Consider the following 21,403-nt stretch of genomic DNA (forward strand, 5'->3'; position numbering starts at 1 on the left):
TAATTTGCGAAAACGTATATAAGCTGTACCTGCTGACTGAATACCGCCTGCAGAGTCATTGTTGGCTGCGCGTATTTTGTTTCTCATCTATCGTTTCTTTTCGTGTATTTCTGCAGACGCTGTCTACAAGCTGCGTACTTCGTTGACTTTCTCCAGATTGGCCGATGTTACCTGAATATGTTTGCCCTGTTCTCTGACTTGACGTGCAACTCGTCCCGAACGTGCAACACGGGCGCCCTCCTCCTTCCGTGCGCCGTTCTCGAGGCGGAAAATGAGGTAAACACCGGCGCAGCCTGCCACCCGAACAAAGCCAACCGTGTGGCAAGCGTGCAACTCGTGCGTTCGCGGTCACTTGCCCTGAGCAGCCGCCGACCTTATTCTCACCGGGGGCATTACGCGAGCGCAGCAGTTACGACCGGTGAGCGCCGGCTGCATTGAGGGGGCGATGCCTGCCTTTCTTTCCTGTCTCTCTTTGGCTTCGGCGCACGTTGTCCGCTCTGGCAGGTTAATATGTGCTCTAGGCTCGTGTTATGTGAGGGGCGATGCCCCAGGATCTGGCGACGCATTGTGTTGGCGATCTAGTGAAGGAGCGGTCTATACTTGTCTGGTACTTATCGAAAGCTTGGAGGTGATTTCGATACTGAAAGTTAGTGAACTCGTGATCATGAATAGAGGCATGAGTATACGGACTGTCCGGGATGCACGAACGCGACAGTTCCTTACGTTGCAACATTCGCGCGCGAGTATATCGAGACTGGATGGGCGAAGGGAGCCCGCAGCCAACGCTTTCACAAGGGGACTTGTCCTAACACCTTCTTGGTTCCGGGCTGAGGCTCCGCTTCTTCACCCGCTGTTTCAAGTCTTTCTGGGAACACTTGATTGGACTCCAAGGGTAGAGTTCAAGGCCGGTATAATGTAGCGATTCTAAGGGAAAGAGAAAGCTCTTTACTGAAATACAGAGAATTGTGGTGGTGTATATCAGGGCGCGTAAATGAACGAGAAGAAAGAAGGTTAACCAAGGGGCCCGATTTTTATTAATCTTATCATAAGGAGCCAACAAACAGAGACACCAAATTAACACAGGGGAAATTACTTGTGCTTACTAATTGAAATAAAGAAACTATAAATTAATTGAATTGAAAGTGGATGAAAGAACAACTCGCCGCAGGTGGGGAACGATCCCGCGTCTTCGCATTACGCGTGCGATGTTTTAACCAATTGACCACGGCGCCGTCTTCCCATTCACTTTCTGGGGTATTTATGTGTTACCACTAGAACTAATCCTGGAAGCGTTAGCCAGCGTTAGTAACTCAATTGGTAGAGCATCGCACGCTTAATGCGAAGACGTAAGATCGTTTCCCACCTGCGGCAAGTTGTTTTTTTCATCCACTTTCAATTCACTTAATTTATAATTTCTTTATTTCGATCAGTAAGTACAAGTAATTTCCCCTCTGTTGTCCTTGGTGTCTTTGTTTGTTGGCTTCTTATGATAAGGCGCATAAATGTTACTCTGCATAGAGAATGGGACCGGAGACACAAAGGCCCTGGAGAAGGACGACGGGAAAAGAAAAAAAATACAGTAAAATATATGATCGATGGTATGCAGAGGTGAAACAAATGGGATGTTGTTGATGTAAACGGCCTAGAGATTATCAATAAAGCCATTGTCTTCATGGAATATAAAAAGAAACTTCGAAGCTTGACCTAGATTTGAAGGGGAAGGCATTTACTTAGTATTTTCCCTAGGTCAAGTCGTTCTTGGGAAGCAGAGCCCATTCTGCTGCTTTAATAGTTATCTCGTCTCTGTAACCTTAACATTCCACCAAAATATATTTTACAGTTCTTAGTGCAACACAGCTATCACAATACTTGTTGGTGGTCAGTCCAAGGCGATGTTCACTAATGGTTCCACGCAATGCTGCATTCAGTATTGGTGAGTGAGGCGTTCGGATGAAGTCGATCTTACATTGTATCAAGGTGACGGGGAAAATGGTCGGTGCGTATTAATATTAAGATTGGGTCAGTTCAGTGGAGAGAGCGATTCCTTTCCGCGTGGACGTATTTCTTTCCCATTACTTATCAGTTAGATTTTGTTACATAGGTTCGCTGGAAATTTCTTAAATGTAAGCATCTAGCTAGATTCAATTTTTCATTTCTGCGTAAGCCGCAGTGTCCGGCAATTTACTGGAATGCAATAGCGTGGCCGGTGACAGTAGCTAATGACGAATATAGCCAATGTCTCGAGTCACTGGATGTTGGTTACGAGCCTTGTCCTGTTGCTCATGTATCATTTGCGGTGCAAACCACAGACGCGCGCAAAAAGAAACTGCCTCGAGAACACGGCCACCGAACTGGCAACTAAACTTTATTGGAGAAAAAGAACCGATAACAATGCACCTTGAAGAAAACCACGCATGCGCGATGAACAGTTGATGAAACTAGCAAAAATGAACTAAAGCAGTGATCGCAGCCTCCTGTCGAAAAAACTAAACTCAGTCATAAAACGTGATAGATGGCACGCTGATACAACTATCTTTCTATTTTCTGATGAAAAATTATTCCGTCATTTTTCTTGTTAACTGATCTCTCCGTCTTTTTTTTTTTCTTCCTTCTGCCATTCAATGCGCATGCGTGGCTTTCTTCTAGGGGCGTATTTACTCCTTCTTCTTTTTTAAAGAAAGTTACAAATTCAGCGCCGTGTTCAGTACCATCTTCCTGCCGGTTGCCTAAGAACGTGAACGGCTTCTTTTATGCTATAAAGTTCGGCTAGATGTGGTCGCTGTTAACTATTCCTTTTCGCACTTTATGTGAAGTTTGAGCGGCGCTCCGACCCCGTTATTAAAGGGATCGACCAGCCGTAAATGGCAGATGATGAAACCGAAATAGAACCGAGCAAATGGGATCCTTACATTATACCCACCCAATGGCCATCGGCTGGTGAGTTAGTGGAGAGAATGACACTAAGAAGAATCCATCACTGTTGTCCTCTGCGTTTCCTTCATTGCACTCCTTGGACGCGCTAAACCACCGATGGCCGGGTCCCATGTTTTACTGACGCTTCTTATGGGTTCTCACGGAGCAGTACTGCTCGTTGCAAAATCTTCCGGCTTTCCGGAAATAGATGTCAAGCGCTTCGCCGAAACGTCCTCCTTTTTCTCCTCAGGCAGGCTGATGAACTTTCCGACGCGGCGAAACTTTGCGAGCCCGGGTGTCGGCGTCAAATGAGACGCGAACAACGAAGCGCGTGGCCGAGCATCATCGAACAGCACAATGCGCGCCGTCCAGTCGTAGTACGTCACCATTGACAGCCGTGCAGGCTGCGCGACGCTAAGAGGAAGCTGTAGCTCGGGTGTTCCTATCTAAATACGTATAAAACGGGAACTCCTTTTTCTTTCTCAAATATTTCAAATTGAAATTTGCACCAAATTTGACGAGGTCTGTTACACTTAAAAGAAAAACTTTAAATCTAGTGACTATGGGTTCCGAATTATTGATTTAGGTCGTCAATCTTTTATTAGAAATTGGCAAAAATCGAAAATCTTCAGAAAACGATACTATCAAGCTTGCAACTCTGTAACTCAGCAATGAAAAATGATATCACAATTCTGTGAATTGCATATAATAGTACATTTAAAGCGGCCAGAATTGGTACGTTACACATGAATCACAAGAAATCTAGTAATATGAAAATACAGCTTTTGCAGACCCCTTGTACACAACGAAACAAATTCACGTAAGCTATAAATTGACATATCGAATTTGTCCGCTTTGAGTGGTCTGATGGATGCCGTTTACAGAACCGCGATATCTGTTCTTGATGCAGAGCTATTAATTTGTAAACTTCGTGCTTCTATATGTTTCAAACTTTAGAATTTCCGAATATCTTTTAAAAAAGATTAAGGCGCTAAATCGAAATTCCGCTACCAACAGTCACTAGAAATTAACTTTCTCTCTCAAATGCAACATATATTAATAAAATCGGTAGCGGGGTTATCTCAGAAAAACGTTTTTGTGTTTTACGTGTATTTAATAGGCCGCGTCGGAGTTGGGCCCGAGCTAAAGCTTCCTCTTAATCCTACAACACCAATATTTTTTTTTTCTCTTTCGTGGGAAAGCGAGAAACAATGACGGCGCAAACTGAAGCACGCGCATCGCTGTCGCTGTTCGCGCTTCATTTGACGCCGCGCAGTTTCTCTGCCACTGTGCGATAATACTCGCCCAATACTGCGAGACGCTAGGTGGCGTCGACCAGTCAAGACGCCTTCGCATCGAGCTCCGACAATCTCATGCGTTTCATCGTTTTTTCCTGCTTCCAGCCTATCGACGACATTATCCTCGGACAGGGCTTCGCTCAAGGAACGGCTGGATGTCCTGCCCTCCACAAGTGAGCCCATCTTTTGAATTTTACGAGGGTTTTTTTATCCGACCACATCGCTACGCCTAATGCCGCGTTCAGACTACAGTCGCATCCGCTATAAGTGGCGTATTTATTGCAATTTACGCAACTGCTGGAACGACTGTTTACGCAGTTAGCAACCGCCTACGTTCACATTGAGCCTTTCGATAAGATACGTTTTTTACGACTGGCCAATCGCCGTTCTGGGACAGCCGCGTTTCGCATTTTTTAACATGGCGCCGATCAGCAAGCGGCTGTTAGCGCAGGTCGAGGCTCTTCAAGCCCAAAGTTTTCAGGCGCTGGTCATAGAGTAACGGCCTCTGTCCCACTTCTTCAATTAGTTATTCATCGCTGCACAGCGAAGAAGCTTCCGCACTTAGCATCATCACTAGGCAGGGGCAATGTACACAACACAATGAGACCGGGAAACCGCACTGCACTCAGGGACACCGCGCGCCTTCGGCGCGAACCCGGGAAAACGCGGATGGCGTCGGCAGCAGCAGCAAGGAACAGCGTTGCAACGCCGGATGGCTGGGAAGGCGGTCACCGGATGAAAACGCGGAATATGGGGAGGCCGGAAGCTCCGTGACCGGAAGATGCAAACCGAAACTGCTTCGTGCATTGGCGGCGTCGTAATAGTCGTATCTGTGCCTGTCGTAAAAGTAGCGGGTACCCCAACATTTACGCCCAGGCTGGTTGCGATTGTTGCGTACTTTCCGCTAAATGCAGCAGTAGTCTGAACAAAGTAACTGCGCTTTTTGCGTTTACGCTTACGTTCCGTGCGAGCGATCCGTACGTAGCGCACGTAGTCTGAACATAGCATAACGCCGGAGCTGAGACGCAATCCTGGAACCTACCCCCACTCCCGTCGACGCCAGCCTCGCGCCACCGCGCGCAGTTTCGTGCCACGAGGTGTCGGGTGCCGTAGACGCCAACGTGCAATCGGAGGCGCCTCGCTCACTTATAATGGACCTTACCCCGCCTGCCGCCGCAACGGAGCCAGCCAATGTAATGGACACTCAGCAAACCGAGAACGCTGCTGAAGACGGCTGGACAACAGTTCAATACAAGAAGAATCATCTTACCGCCCCCCTGCACCCTGCTGCGCTCCACACAGTCGTAATTCGACCTCAGAGTGATGTGCACCTCCCTCAGCACAAATTGCACCACATCTCACAGGCCGTGCGGCAACAAGCCCCCCTCAGCCCACACGAAGCCCTGGATCTCCCACTGCATATTAAGCCACGAAGCAATATAATCGTTATTAAGACCCCAAGTTCAATAGCAGCGGAGAAAATCGCTGCCATGTCTCAACTCGCACTTTGACCAACCACGCACACTGTCACAGCATACATAACCGCGCCGGCCAACTCCTGCAGAGGCGTTATCCATGGAGTTGACGCCGGCACATCTTCGGAGCACCTGATGCAGAACTTGGACACTTTTGGACCCACCATACTAGCCTCCCGGATGATGGGCCGTTCAGAGACTGCTATTGTTACATTTGAAGGAAGCATTGTCCCCAGGAAAGTCCTCTATCATCGAGCTATGTTCCGATGTTTGCCACACCACCCCAAAGCAGAGTTCTGTTCCTTATGCCTGATGTATGATCATCGTGCTGACAACTGCCCCACCAAATCAACTATTTTCAGATGTCCTGACTGCACGAGACAACTCAAGCAGGCAGGAGAGGAACACCAATGCTTTCTCCTCTGCCTGCACTGCGGTGGCGATCATAGGACCAACGACCCCATCTGCCAAATTAAAAGGCAAAAAGACCATAACAGGACAGAACGAGCCTACTTACAACGCATCAAACTGCGCAACGAGCAACAGCCTACACTTGGTTCCAGCGCCCCCAACACCGCAACCTCAACTGATTACCGTCGCGAATACCCTGCATTATTATCGCACGGACAGGCAACAGCAAACAACGCAGACGCAACAGCCCCAAAAGAAGCAACAAGACATGCTACCTAACACACCGCTGTCACAGCCGACGAGCTAGAGTCTCGTCTAAACAAGGCAGTGACCCTGTTAGAACGCTTTGAAAGCATAGAAAAGAAACTCGACCGCCTCACTGATATTGTCGAAAAACTTGCCTCAGCCTACGAACGTCACGAAACACGCCTAACCGTGCTGGAACAACGAGTAGACCGCATGCTTAAGCGCCTTCTTCCAGATGATCTTAGCTACGAAAACATGGACCGCATGTCTCATTCGCAAAAGAGGCAACTTCCTGATGACCCAATCGACACCTCCAGCACCCAGTCTAAGACCGCAAAGGTCGCTAATCCATGGCAGAAGTAAGGGACGGAAACTTTTGCGTTTGGCAGTGGAACTGCCGCGGTCTCAGTAACAAAAAAGCAATAATGAGGCAATACTTCCTAAAATTGAAAAACCCACCACATGTGTTACTTCTGCAAGAAACATACAAAGAACAGAACACCCCAGGATACACAGCTACACATTCAGCGCACAATGAATGCGACCTACCATTAATTTCGACGTACGTAAAACATAACATTAAACACTACACGGAAATAGCACCAGACTGCTTAGCAAAGTATGTCTTAATAACCACAATATACCCGCACAACTTACAACGACCTGCCAAGCTGTACAACGTCTACAATCCACCAAAATCCATGTACAACCTTAGTCAGATCTTCAAGCACGCTAAAAAAGATGAGAAGACGCATGACATTTACATCATGGGAGACTTCAATGCGCCCAACACATCATGGGGATACAAGGCGAACACGAAAACGGGCAGGTTGCTGGAAGACAACATAAACAAATTTCAGTACACAGTTCTCAACACTCCGGGAGTAACAACTCGCGCAGGGGCGCAAAATCAAGTTCCTACTACACCGGACCTCGCGTTGCACGAAGGTGAATATGCTACGAGCTGGGAGAACACCCATGAAAACCTAACCAGCGACCACGACATAATAAACATCATTATACACATGACGCCTCGAAAGCGCCGCGCTGCAGTCACCTTCACAAATTGGGACAAATTCCGGAAACTGAGGCAGAATAACACTGACACAGTGCATGACTTGGACACGTGGGCTAAAGGCCTCATAGAAACTAAGACAGCAGTTACAGACACGCACACAACTTCAGCGCCGGCAGACCGGCCCGACCCGCACCTCACACGCGTCTGGAAAAAACGCAAAAAACTATTGAGTCTTATCCCAGCAACCGCATAACAATCAGCTTTGTGAAAAGGTACATGATATAACTATTCAAGCCATCAATCATGCGCGGACGCTCGAACAGACAGAATGGAACCATATTTGCGATAGCATCCAGAATACGTTAGACAAAAAACACACGTGGCATCTTTTGCGTGCCCTGCTCGGCACAAAGAAACAAGTGATCCCTACCATAGAGAAACATGCCAGTACACAAGGTATAAACAAAACATTTGATGAGCTTCGGACCCTTTACATACCTGCGGCACATCAGTCACTGTACACAGACTATACGGGCCCCCCAAACGACAACATCGGTGCCGACTTCACTATGGCACAACTAAACATAGCATTGTTGCAAAACAATAGGGCGACGGCGCCGGGTCCTGACGGCATCATATATACTCTTCTGCGTAATCTGCCCGACGAAGATAATGAAACGCTTCTCTCGCACATAAATGAGCATTGGAACACGGGCACCCTCCCAGACGAATGGAGAACATCACACATTACCATGATCCCAAAACCAGGGAAAAAAGCCACGCTTTGCATCCTTAACATCATGTATGGGCAAAACAATGGAACGGCTTGCACTGAACAGACTAGAAGAACATTTGGATAACACGAAACATTTTCCGCACCAGCTCATAGGCTATCGCAAGAACATTTCCACATAGGACTTATTTCTCATACTACAGAACACGCTTCTGAGGCCAAAGACAGCACAGACCCAAGCCCTTCTGGCAATAGATATAAAAAAGGCATTCGATAATGTCACACATGATCATGTACTCAAATCGGTTCACGACAGTGGATGCGGCGCCAACATGTACAATTACATACGCAGTTTCCTCAAAGGCAGGACAGCACGCTTCAAGGCAGCGCAGTCTCTTTCCTCCCCCATCAATATTTCCCGTGGAACACCTCAAGGATCGATTATATCTCCCACCCCCTTGAATCTTTGCATGACAGCGGTATCAAGGCAGCTATCCACAATCCCTAACCTTCACCACACTTTCTACGCCGACGATGTTACCCTATGGTGCGAAACCGGATCTCCAGGGAACGTCGAAACGACCCTTGTAGGGGTTGAGGGACGGACCTCGGGATGAAAACAAAACTTGGGAGGGTTTATTTTACATTATATGCAGAGAGGTGAGAGTCAAGTAACAGTCGTACAGTCATTACGGGCCGGCAGCAACTCGGACGCTGCGGCCCGCGGCAAGAAGTTCGAGAGAGGTGAATCAGGGTATGCTCTGGTCTCTCTGGAATGTGCTGCGATTCGATGTGGTCCGGGGGAACTCGAAGCAGGCGCAGGAAACAGCTCCATATCTAACAGCTCGTCCTCGCCCCGGTTGTTCTGAATGGCCGGTGAACTCAATTCGCTGGCCATGAGGAAGGCTGAAAGAATTTGCAGGGTATTGGTGTCGAGCCTCGAATGACGAACTTCGGGATCCTGGGCCCTGGAGAACATACGTCAAACAAACAAAACAACACAGCGCTGCACCACGCGTGGGCGCAGGCTCTTCACCCCTGACTCGCCAGGCTATTACTGAGTCAAAATGAACCCTGATCTTTTATTTCCCCAATTTTGACTAAACAGTTCCAACCACCCTTCCTAACCGCTATCCATTTCTCCCCGAATGCCGACAAGACCAGAGTACTATTGTTGTTGCAAAACAAAAGGGTCGCTGACGTTGCAAACAACAAATGAAAACAGCCGAACATAACTTAAGTGGCCTAACTACACGAACAGCATGTTTCCAATCTATCGCAGTGGCGTACTTATCGCACGTATTGGTGCCACTGAACAATCTGGTCAACCTCACAAGTACGTAATCACAAGCGCGCTAGCCTTGTGGTCACTAATCAGAACGCGTACTTTATTTTTATTTATTTTATTTATACAATACTGCAGGCCTCGTAGGCGTCGTAGGCAAACGTTTCATTACGCTTACTCACGTTTCTTCCCTGAAAGTCCTACAGGACACGTGACTTAAACGAACAATTAAATTTGCGGGACTTACACACTCCGCAGAACCCGTAAAGTAATGCGTCTTCTAATAACTCGTTCCACGCATACTTTTCAGAGAAGTCAGAATACGGCTGCCCTCAACACACGAGCAACCCAGTCATAAATCTGCTTCCTTCCGTCCACACAGGACACGCGCCAATGGAACTAAGAACGCTTCTCAGTGCAAATCATGCACTCACTGAAAACCTACGCGCTTAACCTTAGAAAATTCAAAAACACTCAAAAAGAAAGAAGGTTAAATAACACACACGCGCGTTACGATAGGCCTTTCAACAATAACCTTGACCCTCAGGTTACTCACACACACAAAAAGAAAGCCTATGTACTTATTAATGAACATCTCGCGAGACTACAGGTTTACATAAAACGCATCTTTCAAATCTCGGAGCTTCTCAAACGAAAACACAAACAAAGCTCAAACCTTACACATTGAAAGAAATCCTAGTCTCAATTCGCGAAAACTTTCCGATGCCCAAAAATAAAACAAAACAGAATGTGTTACGTCTATGGAAGCTCTCTTTGACTCCCGTTCCAAATGCTTACGTCTGACTCCTACTTTGAGTCGTACTCGAGGCGGTCGCGGTTTGAAAGCTACTCGGGCTACGGAGGAACAACAAAAGGGCTGACTCACTATCAGCTCCCCCAAGACGTTACGGTCTCCTGCCAATTTGCGCCCTGGCGCCCCGCTTTCCTCACAAACTTGATTGACCGCGTCGCTACTCCCCACCTGGTCTCGTCTTGCCACCTTGCGCTTCTTCGTACTGCACGCTGAACTATAAAAAGAACTACGGAACGACGAGGAGTTTAACAGCCCCGTGCCCTTTGTCCGCGTCCGTGCAGAACATGCTTCTCGGTCTCCTTTTGACCGGTGGCTCGAACGTTTTCGATGCGTCAATATCGTCAGTGACGACTGCACCTTTTTCCTCGCGCCCTGCCCTCTTGGGTCTCTCGCCATCTTTGGCGGCGCTACATTAGTTACCGTCTTTCGGTCTTTACCGCGCTTCTTTTTACGGCGCTTTCTCTTCGCACTCACTTTCATGTCGCCTTCTCGTGCCTCGTGCTGGCCGGTACACATTTCGTCGGCCCGGATCGGTCTCTTACCCGCACAGTCTGAGTGATTTACATTTAAATCTACTCTCACTTTGCCTCGACTGGCGGACAGCCCAACCGACTCTGGAACAATGCAGCAGGCTTTACTCGAGTTAGACAACTCGCACTCTTGCGAACTGCCCTCTACTACATTGCCCAGCTCACGCTGTGCATCTGCACACAGCCCGTCGGTATCGATCGCTGTCTCACGCGCACAGTCCGAATGATTAACAACTGAATCATCCCTATCTAGGCTATCTAGACTGGCGGAGAGCCGCACCGATCCCTGAACAATGCAGTTGTTCTCTCGTGAGCTATGGAGCTCGCCACCCCGAGAACTATTCTCAACTGCATCGTCCAGTTCGCACTTCACTTCTGCACGCAGATCTGACTCGACATGGGTGCTCGTGTCTATCGGGTCAGCAGTACCCTTTTCTTCGCTAGCAACCTCGCTAACATTACCAGCGACGCACACGCGCGGTAACTGTGCCAATTTGTTCGCAGCTGGCCTAGCTGTCCCTACAGTCATCTGTTGGCACAGCACCTTGTCGCTCTCCCTGCGGCCTTTAACGGCCTCTGTTGCCACTAAGGCATCGTTAGCAGCTAGCCTTTTCCCTTCACTTATGAACCTGCAGCCAATCTCACAGGCACTACTCTTCTCGTCGGCTTTTGGCGAAAATACGCTCGATGCTGCCTCATTCTTTCGCTCTGTACTACTTACAGAATTCTCAGACAGCCGTTGTCTCTGTGCCATTAACTGATCACAATACTGTATCTCTTTGATCAGTGCTGCCTTCTCTCTCTCACACTTTTGCTCACGCTCACGCTTACGTTCCTAATACTCACGTTCGCGTTCATTCTCACGTTCGTGACGCTCACACTTAAGAGTAAGTTCTTGAAGCTCACGCTTCCGTTCATTCTCGCGTTCTTCACGCTTACGCTCACTCTTACGTTCACGACGCTCACGCTCACGTTCACGACGCTCACGCTCCCGTGGTTCCTGTATCACCTCCCAAGCAAGCTCAATGCTTTTGTCATCATTGCCACTATCGTTAATCGCCTTTATGATAGCTGGCGTTTTCATCCGTTCGTCCGCCTCAACTCCCAAATCGTCGCACACCAACAAGTCTAACCTCGTCAACCTTCTAAGATCCATGGCAGCTGCCCCGACAGGTGGTTAGAACTGTTTTCCTTAATTAATTTGTGCAAACACACAATGCAACAAACTCCCGATTCCCAGAACTATCAAAATGAACACACAACATTTGAGTCTGGCGAATCAAAAGGAAAAAAACCACGCGCTCACTTACGGTTGCAGCACTCTGCCATCCGGTTCATTTGTCCGCTGTTCCCGGTTCCTCCGGACTCCCTGGGTCGAAGGCTCGCTCTTCTTCGCTACTCCCAGTTTCTTCGGACCTCTTTCGACGAAGGCTCTCTCTTCTTCGCTCTTCCCGGTTCCTTAGGATCTCTCTCGACGAAGGTTGATCCGTAGCGCTGCCACCAGCTGTTGCATTCGGAGGCGATCTCACCGCTGCCAACCAGATGTAGGGGTTGAGGGACGGACGGACTTCGGGATGAAAACAAAACTTGGGAGGGTTTATTTTACATTATATACAGAGAGGTGAGAGTCAAGTAACAGTCGTTCAGTCATTACTGGCCGGCAGCAACTCGGACGCTGCGGCCCGCGGCAAGAAGTTCGAGAGAGGTGAATCAGGGAATGCTCTGGTCTCTCTGGAATGTGCTGCGATTCGATGTGGTCCGGGGGAACTGGAAGCAGGCGCAGGAAACAGCTCCATATCTAACACCCTCCAGAAAGGCGTCGAGACCATAGTTAACCACTTACATAAAGCCGGACTCGAACCTTCAGCAGAAAAGTCGGAACTTCTCCTCATGAATCGAACACATTACCAAAAGAAAACAAACGCCCTGATACAACTCACCTTATTAGGCAAGCAGATACCAAAGGTTACATCGTGCCGAATACTCGGATTTATCATAAATCGCAGTAACAATGTTAATTCTAACGTTATACAATATCAAAAAGACTACCGAAATCTCACGCACCTAATGCGAAGGATCATTAGCAAAAAACACGGACTGAGAGAAGAACAAGCAACACAGCTCGTGACTGCGCTCGTGTATAGTAGACTATAGTACACAAACACAAACTCGAAAACTCGAATCTTCACTCAACACCCTTCACAAGGCCGCCCTGGGCCTACCGATATACACCTCGAATGATCGCCTTCAACAAACGGGCCTCTTTCACACTTTCGCAGAACTAACACAACAACACCGAGACAGACAAGTAGCGCGATTGTCTTGTACGGAGCAAGGATGCGACATCTTGAAATGAGCAGGGATCGCCCCTATCCAGTTGACACCAGTTAACCAAAGCCCTCCGCTACCACGCAACATTGCATTTACAAACATACCAAAAAATATGACGCCACACCTACATGACGGTCCACGTCAAGCGCAAGCAAAACATCACCATATAGACAGGAAATGCATCACGATATACACGGACGCCACACGCTCTGACATAGGATCATACGCGTATGCAATATATACACCTGGACAGACAGCACCGATCATCCAAACAGCTGGGCCATTTTCCAACCCTCCCAACATAGCCACTCTGGAGACTCACGCGATAATATATGCCGTACAAGAAGTCTCTCTACTCACTAAGCACCACTCCAGTAACATCAACCTTTATACCGACTCCAGCAAAGCCATTCGCAACATACAACACCGACTGTTGGAAACACACCTACATGACATCTTAACAGAATCCTGTAACCGGAAACCGAACATTGCAATCACCCTGCGTTGTGTGCCTCGTCATGCTGGGATCGAGGGAAATGAGTTGGTTCATCAACGTGCCCGCGAAATTAACCTCCGGGCGCCCTCGATTCCCTGGCCAAATCCAACGACAGTGGAAGACGCTGCCACGTACAAAGCGCAAATAGCTGAACACTACAAGAACATCAAGGAAAACCGCACTATTTTGCCCCAACCTCACTCCTCACTCAGCACGGAACAAGCACATGTCCTTCGTAAAGTTCAAACGAACACTCTTCTCACTAATGCTCTACAACTTCGGTTGGCGTAGCACAGCTCACTGCCCCAACTGTCCGGAGATAAGGGCAGGTGCAGAACACATTCTGTACTCATGTAACACTGCCATTACCTCTCCTCAGTTTCCTTACCCTTCCCCTCCTTCCTGGAGTGCTTGGCTTCACTCGTACTCGGAGGATGAACAACGAGCCTTAGCGGGGCAGGCGCTCTACTTTACTGGGCCTTAGTGCTGGCCTTAAATAAAGTTTTTTTCCTTCCTTCCTTCCTTCCCAATACTGCGATATTGTAGTTAATGTTTTGGTTAACTTTCTCGCTTTCAAGTACGAGAGAACCCGAATAGGAATCAAAATGTCGCAGTCTAGGGGGCGCATCTCGCGCATTGCTGTCAAGCCAGATGTGCTCGCCTCTCAATTAATGGTGATGACCGGACGGCGCGCACTATGCATGCACAGGCATCGTGCAGCACCTTGTGTTCCCCGACGGAGCGGTGACAGCCCGCGAACAAACTTCCCGTATCCTTATCGCTTTCTTAAGTGGCTGGTCGGATAGACATGTGGGGAAACACCACAGTGATTCTGCAAGAGACGCTCGGGTGGAGCAATTGCCGGCATTGATCGCCAGGCTAAACGCGCCTGTTGCTAGATCTCTCCACCACCGCCACCTTCAGTTATGCTTCGGCCACGCGTTCCGCTGTTCGTATTTCATTTGATGCCCATAGTGCCTCACTTTCCCTATGCAGAAGCTCACTATTCTGTCTAGAACGCTCGTGCGCCGCGCTAAGGAACAAATAAAGAATATTATACCAAGGAAGCTGCCAAGTGCCAAGTTCACGGTGCCGGGTATTACATGTATGTGGCTCCCGTGTCCGTGTGGCTTCCACTGATTACAACATATTGTATTTAATATCAAGCACTAACATAAAGAAATTACGATTTCTATGTTCAAAGCGTACCGTTTAAGCGCTGTATATGTAGGATGATTTCCTCATTTATGTAAGTGCCGAGATACCGTTTTGTGTTCCCCCTGTAGCCCTTTCCTATTCTTTTTTCCTTGCATTTGCAATAAACTACCAGCGTGATTATACGTACGCCAGTGAGAAAGTTCCTCCTTCGGAACTCTTTCATGGAGACTTTACCTACACTTTAAAGCAATGCAGTTTTTCTTTTCTTGTAGCTATGCCGTGTTGTATGGCCATCAACGCTACGCGCGTGTTTGTCACTGCGCCCTCGCCGAGTCGTGCTCTTGTCGACTCCATCTCGACGTTTCCGCGAAGTCGTCGCCTCCGGTGAACGCGCGTGCTCAACCGGAGGAAATGGCCGCTCCCCTTTGTGTAAGCAAGTGTGCGTCTTTCAGCGGGCACTTAGGATTTTCCGGCACAGTGAACGCCGTTTTCAACTCCGGGTCGCTGCACGCCACCGCTCCACAGTTATGAAACAAAGTGTCGCCACGTTTTGCGGCGCGTGCTCTGGTCGCGTGCGCACTGTGCGGAAATTTGCACGTGGTTGTACTCAGCTGGCGGGATGGCGGCAAGCGTATATTGTTTCGCACGTTTCTATCCTTGCAAACGTCACACGTGAGGCAATGGGAACGGAGCACTTGTCATTTGCCGAGGTTGATTCTCGCCAGTCCGGCCACTCAGCTTTCCGTGTGTGAGAAATCGGCGGTTCCTGGACGTACCAATCGACAGAAGTCCGTTTTGGTTGCCATAGGCAAAGAAGCTGTGCGGGAATATACCTGCAAGATTTCAAATATGAAGTTATAGGGGGGGATTGCAATCGTGTAGCAACTTCCGTCCAATGATGCCTCTTCATAAAGCTTACGTTGAAGGTTTGTTTAGAGTAGGCGTCAGGCAGCTGTGGCATCGATGTTGTATTTTCCGTCATGAGGTCGCGGGATTGAATCCCGGCCACGGCGGCCGCATTTCGATGGGGATGAAATGCGAAAACACTTGTGTACTTAGATTTAGGCGCACGGTGAAGAACCCCAGGTGGTCAAAATTAATCCGGAGTGCCCCACTACGGCGTGTCTCATAATCAGATCGTGGTTTTGGCACATAAAACGCCATATTTTTTTTTAATTTTCTATGTGTAAAATATTTAGACATTCGTGTGCTGGGTTTGACCTTAATCTTAGGTCTTATTCTATGAAGTGTTTTAGTGATTTCTCCAGTAATAATTAGAATATGTATTCCGAATGTCGTACTGGTCCCGCGTATAAGTTGTCTCTGTTATGCGGTAGGGTGTATATCGGGCAGATGAGAAGTTGTGCTAACGTTCGCTTAGCGTGAACACAAAAACAGCTAGAAATGTGTACCGACCTCCCATCTATCCAGTAATTGCCGTAACTGTGGGTGCGCGGCGGCCATCTGCTACACGACCATAACCGCAAGGCACAAAGACCAACGCACGCGGGGACCTACTGAACTGTTGTGGATTTTAATAAAGCACAAAGTATATGCGTTAACCAGCCTTTTGTCGCTCTGCAGGCTGCTATGTGGACGGCTTGTAACGACCACTTTCGCACGTAGAATTTTCAAACCTCTCGGCACATACGACGCTACAAGAAGGTTGTTCAAAGAAAGCCTTAAATGGCACCCAAAACATTGATAGCTTGCCCGACGACGGCGATGGTGATAACGTTGGCAACGGCGACGACACGACTACTATTACAGCATACGAAGACGACTATGACGGCTTCTACGTAAGGACCCGGGGTGGGATTCTGAGTGTACATAGTTTTCGCACGACGTTTTTTTTTTTTGTGCCATATAACCGCGGTAGCAAACATTATGATGATACGTGAGACAGAGGCCGGAATCTTGCCGGAATGATCCTTGACAACCATCACTGTAAAGTGACACCTTCAACAATATCCGGTCGATGACGCATGTGTACGGCGACATACAGTCAGCCGCAAGGCGATAGATCTTATCCTTCGAGTTCCTTCGCTGCCCACCTGTGCCTTGGCCCTGAGCGAGCAGTCATTAGCAATCAAGGGCCCAGAAGGCGGCGACAAATTTGAAGTATATCGATAGACCCGCACTCACAACGCACGCTCTCGCTATTGCACTAAAGGCGCCGTCTTATACGCCCGCCTGCAAGGGCACGTATATGCGAGAGAGCCCAGTCGCGATCGGGTGCACAGTTCGCTTAGGCGAGTGAACTGCGCGCGTGACGCACCTGGCGCGGCGCGACATTTATGCACTTCCTGCTGATGCACCACATCAGGGACAAAACATCGGGACGACAATCGCAAAACAGCGCTGCACATTTCTTCGCACGTAAATTGCTTTCCTACTACGTCCCTTGTCGCTAAATCATGCGTGTGTGCGACGGCTGAGTTCTTGGGGAATTAGCGGCAACCTCGGCGGCACAGCTCTGCAACAACTTTCTTTTCGCTTTAGTCCTTCACGATATCTCGTGCACCACGTGGCGCCACAATGGGTGCTGTGCCATTCATGATTTTGTTCAGACTGTCGAGGGAAGCACATTTCAGTGGCTGATCGGTGAACAAGAAAACAATGACGCAGAGCGGTTGTTCCTGCTAAAGGAAAAGTATCGCAAGCACAGGTCGAGTTGCACCGAGATTGGACCACCGCATTCGCAATGGTGAAAGAAGTCGGACACAGAGAAGGGTGGAATCAGCTAACATCGGCCAGAAGTGAAGCCGGCAAATTTCAGATTATGGCTGGTATTTTTAGAATCCCACTTCGAGGTGATGGCACGTGTCTGCGGGTGCAATGCCTGGAACCGTCAGCCTAGCGAAATGTACGTAACCACACTTCGCTAGTCACGAGTAGGAAAGAAACGCTTGCTTCTATGTGTACGCGCTGCTTTCTCATGGACGCGAATACTAATTCAAGCGCCTTTGTAGCAGACAAGGAAGCTGTCAGCTAACCATTCAGTTGAGCGCTGGAGCGTTGGTTTCCGCGTCTACGGACGGACGGACGGACGGACGGACGGATGGATGGATTCGCATTTAACAGCTCACTGAGGTAGAGCAAAGAACAAGACAGTACAAAGCTCTGACAAGTGACTGATACTTTGTTTTGACGCATTCCTGGCGAAATACAGAAAGCAAAAAAAAAAAATAATCAGAAGGAAACAACTAGTGGAAAGAACAAGACGAGAAGCACACGTGTGAAAAGCGAGCCGATATATGAGAAGAGAAGCGGGTGGTCATCGACCCCTTTCTCGTCTCGTCCGGTGCCTGTGGAAAAATTCTGCCTGCGGATCGTCTCGTCCGGTGCCTGTGGAAAAATTCTGCCTGCGGAAAAAAACAGTGAGCGCGTGCGTCTTGTAGCTTTCGATCTCAAAGATAAGTTGGCGGTGCATTCATCCTTTGGAGACTATGGAGGTTAATGCGATTAGCGGCACTTCTTATGACGGTCGCGTTATGAGTTATTATTTGTTTTATACGCTGCGAAGACGATTATTGTGATGGAAGTAACGAGACAGGAGCGCGCCCTGGCGCTCCTTTCTCGCGCTTCCTTTCTTCTTTTTTTTTTCATTGAAGGACGGCACATACATACTGCCACAAGTTGACCTCAAAGAGCGGAGCATACCCAGTGGGACATACGCAACATCCCAAGTCTATTCCCAAATTAGAGAGCTTTAAAACTGGGGCCCCAAGAAGATAGCGGGCCACAACTGAGCATGCGCAGAACACAAGGCGGCCTTGGGTGTTTGCGTTAGGGTAAACGCAAAGACCCTAAGCTCAAAATAGCGTGGGTTCCCAAGCCACCTTGGGCGGCTCGCGCGGCCGACGAGCAGTCATACGAGCCGCAGCCATCCAGAGCTCGGATCACTCAGTCAAGTTATGGCGCCAAGCATGACTGGCCACAAAGCTTCCTATGTGCGGTCGCGTTTCACTCAATCTTAAATAAGTATACAACAGTTGGTTGCACAGCAAATTTGCTATGTACCGGGTGATTTTCAGCATGTTTCGAGGCAAGAGACGCAGCGCAGCGCAAGGAGACGCTAGCTGAGGTCGGGGGAAGTATTCTGTAAGGGTCCACCTACACTCTAAGTAATGTTTACACCCTTTGGAGTGTATATCTGGCACACAAGAGTAATCGTCATCTGTCTTGCCCGCATTTCCTTTCTTGAAAACGCTGCGCTCGTTACTTTCCTGTCGGGAATGCTATGTCATGCTGATAACGCGCTACGTTCGTTACTGGAAAGTACCGGGCTCGCCTCGTTAAAGAAAAGAAATGCGGACAAGACAGATGACGATTATCGTTGTGTGGCAAATATACACCCCAAAGGGTGCAACTGTTTTTGGAGCGTAGTGGACGTGTCCATTTGGTCTGCTGCTGAAGGGCTGATTGGATGTGGCGCCTCGCTCCTCCAGGCGCGCAGCCCAGCCCAGCCAATCAGAACTTCAACACCAGACGAAATGGGCACGCCCACTAGGTGGACTCTTACAGAATACCTCCGCCCCCCACCCCCTTTCCGCGACTTAGAAAGGGCAGGAACAAGTCGTACAAATAATAACATAGTCATTATTTTTATTACAAATTTTATTCCAAGCCTTTATTATTTCTCCGAGAAGTGAATTCTTTAAGCCTTTCGCTTGTAAAAAGACTTTGCTTTTTCAAGCTGCTCCTATTTACCCCACTCCCGAGCGCGCAACCCAGCGCTGCTCCTCCGAGCCCTGTCGATCAACCGGCTTGGGGCTCCAATGTCGAAACGCTCTGTTCAGGCCCCAGTCATAGAGTTAGTATAACCAACTCTAGAGGAAAAGCTGGCCCGAAACAGTGGGAACCGCTAGGGCGCCGCCCTGTTGCTACTGGTCAATGTGGCCAGCGCAGTTACTATTGAAAGAGCTGAAAACAAGTATACAGGTCACTTTATGCTTTGTCATTTAAAAACGCTTACCTTATGGCTATATGAAGGTGATACGTTAATATTAAATTTACAGAAAGCGCTTGATAGGTGCGTGACATATGTAAATCACGATGTACGCATTCATGCAATAAGGAATGACACGAATTTCGGTTTCGAATATGTTTTTCGGATGCGTAGTATAGTTTCTTACAGTTTAGATTTGACACGCGATCGCGCATCAACATCGGACGCTATGCCTTTTGCTATGCCAACATCATGCCTTTTGTGCCACCCAAGCCCCGAAGTGCTCTGGCATATACCTTCACATGTAAGTAAACGAATGTATCTTCTTCTTCAGAACATCACGCCAGTAGACAGCTCTTCTGATGCATCACAATCGTTTGAGAAGCGTCACAGTAGAGCATTTTTTTACATGCGGAGCGGTGTTTTTATTTGCAGGTTTTCGTTCAGTATAAAATTGCTGGACAGGCGGACCAGCGCACCAGAATTGTACTGGAGAATCCACAGGCAAGTCATAGAATCTGTGTAACTCTTGCACTTTGAACAATCATGCTTCTACAAAGGCCACAGTAGAAAAACAGCCCGATGCCGAGTATTTCTGTGCCACGAAGCAATCAACAAGCGAGTGCCGAATACGGACGCAATTGAGTGCATCAACCCACATATTAACAGCGTAGGCGTTTTATTAACTGTGCAATATTTTCAATACTTCCTTGCATGCCATTTCATGTGGCATATCTTTTCTGGTCGCAAATTTGTGCAGCGAATCTATGTGCATGATCGATTCCGGGCCTGTGGGACCATTCACTTGCACTTGATGCTGAGTATTTTACATGTATCCATAAACTGCAGGTATGCACATCAGATCCGTACGAGCATTTTCAAAATTCAATTATTTTAAGCAACACGCACATATGCAATACTGACATATAATCTCAAACACCACTAAGCAGCTGGGGCACATTTTTGTTGAGTATACTCGCAGGTAAAATAGGTGGATCATGTGGACAGCTCCAGCTCATTTTCCTTAAATCAGTGTGTACAAGGGGTATGCAAAAGTAACTTTTTTCTCGCGCACCGATTATTTTGCTGTATAAGCAAGAGAAGCCACCACGTTAGTGTAACATATGTTGTACATCACATTAATATGTGCTTGTATTTAACAAGGGAGATGAGTTACTTTTATGGCTCATTCAGTCAAATCACACTGCAAGCTGCTTTCATCAATCTTCTATTGGATATTGCATATGTTTAATGAAACATGTTTCTCTGTTACGCAGATATGCAATGGCAAGCCCTTGTGTGTGTTCCAAAGGTAAAATTTAAGTTCTAAATTAAAGAAGACATTTCTAGTCAGAAACAGCAAGCAAAAATGGTGAATGCATAGTATCAGAAGCCCAAGGTACAGAAATTAGGAGAAGTGTCGAATGATTTTAAGTAAAGAATGGTATTTGAAATTGCAAGACTCTTTAGCGGAGGTCAAGCAAGCCAATATAGGTAGAATGCTCTGCAAAATTATGCGAGTGATGGGATGGCACACAATGGGTCAGGAAATGCGTTGTTTTTCTGCAAAACAAAATCTGATGATTGTCATTACATAAGTCACTTTAGCATCATGAGACTGCTGCTTGATAAACTCAGAACCAAAGCAAAAAGCAGGAGACGCAAAAATAAACAATTTAATGATGCTCGCTCCACACTGGGATAAATAAAAAACGGATCACATCTAATGTGGACATATCGGACG

The 21,403-nt window shown here is 47.9% G+C and overlaps 1 protein-coding gene across 2 annotated transcripts in view; it reads left to right on the forward strand.

Moving 5' to 3' along the window:
- Positions 1-122: 122 nt before the first annotated feature.
- The window catches only part of LOC126532259 (uncharacterized), a 46,742-nt gene continuing 25,461 nt past the window's right edge, over positions 123-21,403 (forward strand). The window contains exons 1-2 of one of the 2 annotated variants that reach the window (XM_055071526.2): positions 123-276; positions 4,317-4,384. In XM_055071526.2, coding sequence (XP_054927501.2) covers positions 4,367-4,384 — 18 coding nt within the window. In that variant the 5' untranslated portion in view covers positions 123-276; positions 4,317-4,366. Of the gene's footprint in view, positions 277-4,263; positions 4,385-21,403 lie in introns of those variants that run through there. The other variant, XM_055071527.2, reaches the window with a different exon arrangement.

The sequence above is a fragment of the Dermacentor andersoni genome, chromosome 5 (assembly GCF_023375885.2).
Source record: "Dermacentor andersoni chromosome 5, qqDerAnde1_hic_scaffold, whole genome shotgun sequence".
Lineage (NCBI taxonomy): Eukaryota > Metazoa > Arthropoda > Arachnida > Ixodida > Ixodidae > Dermacentor > Dermacentor andersoni.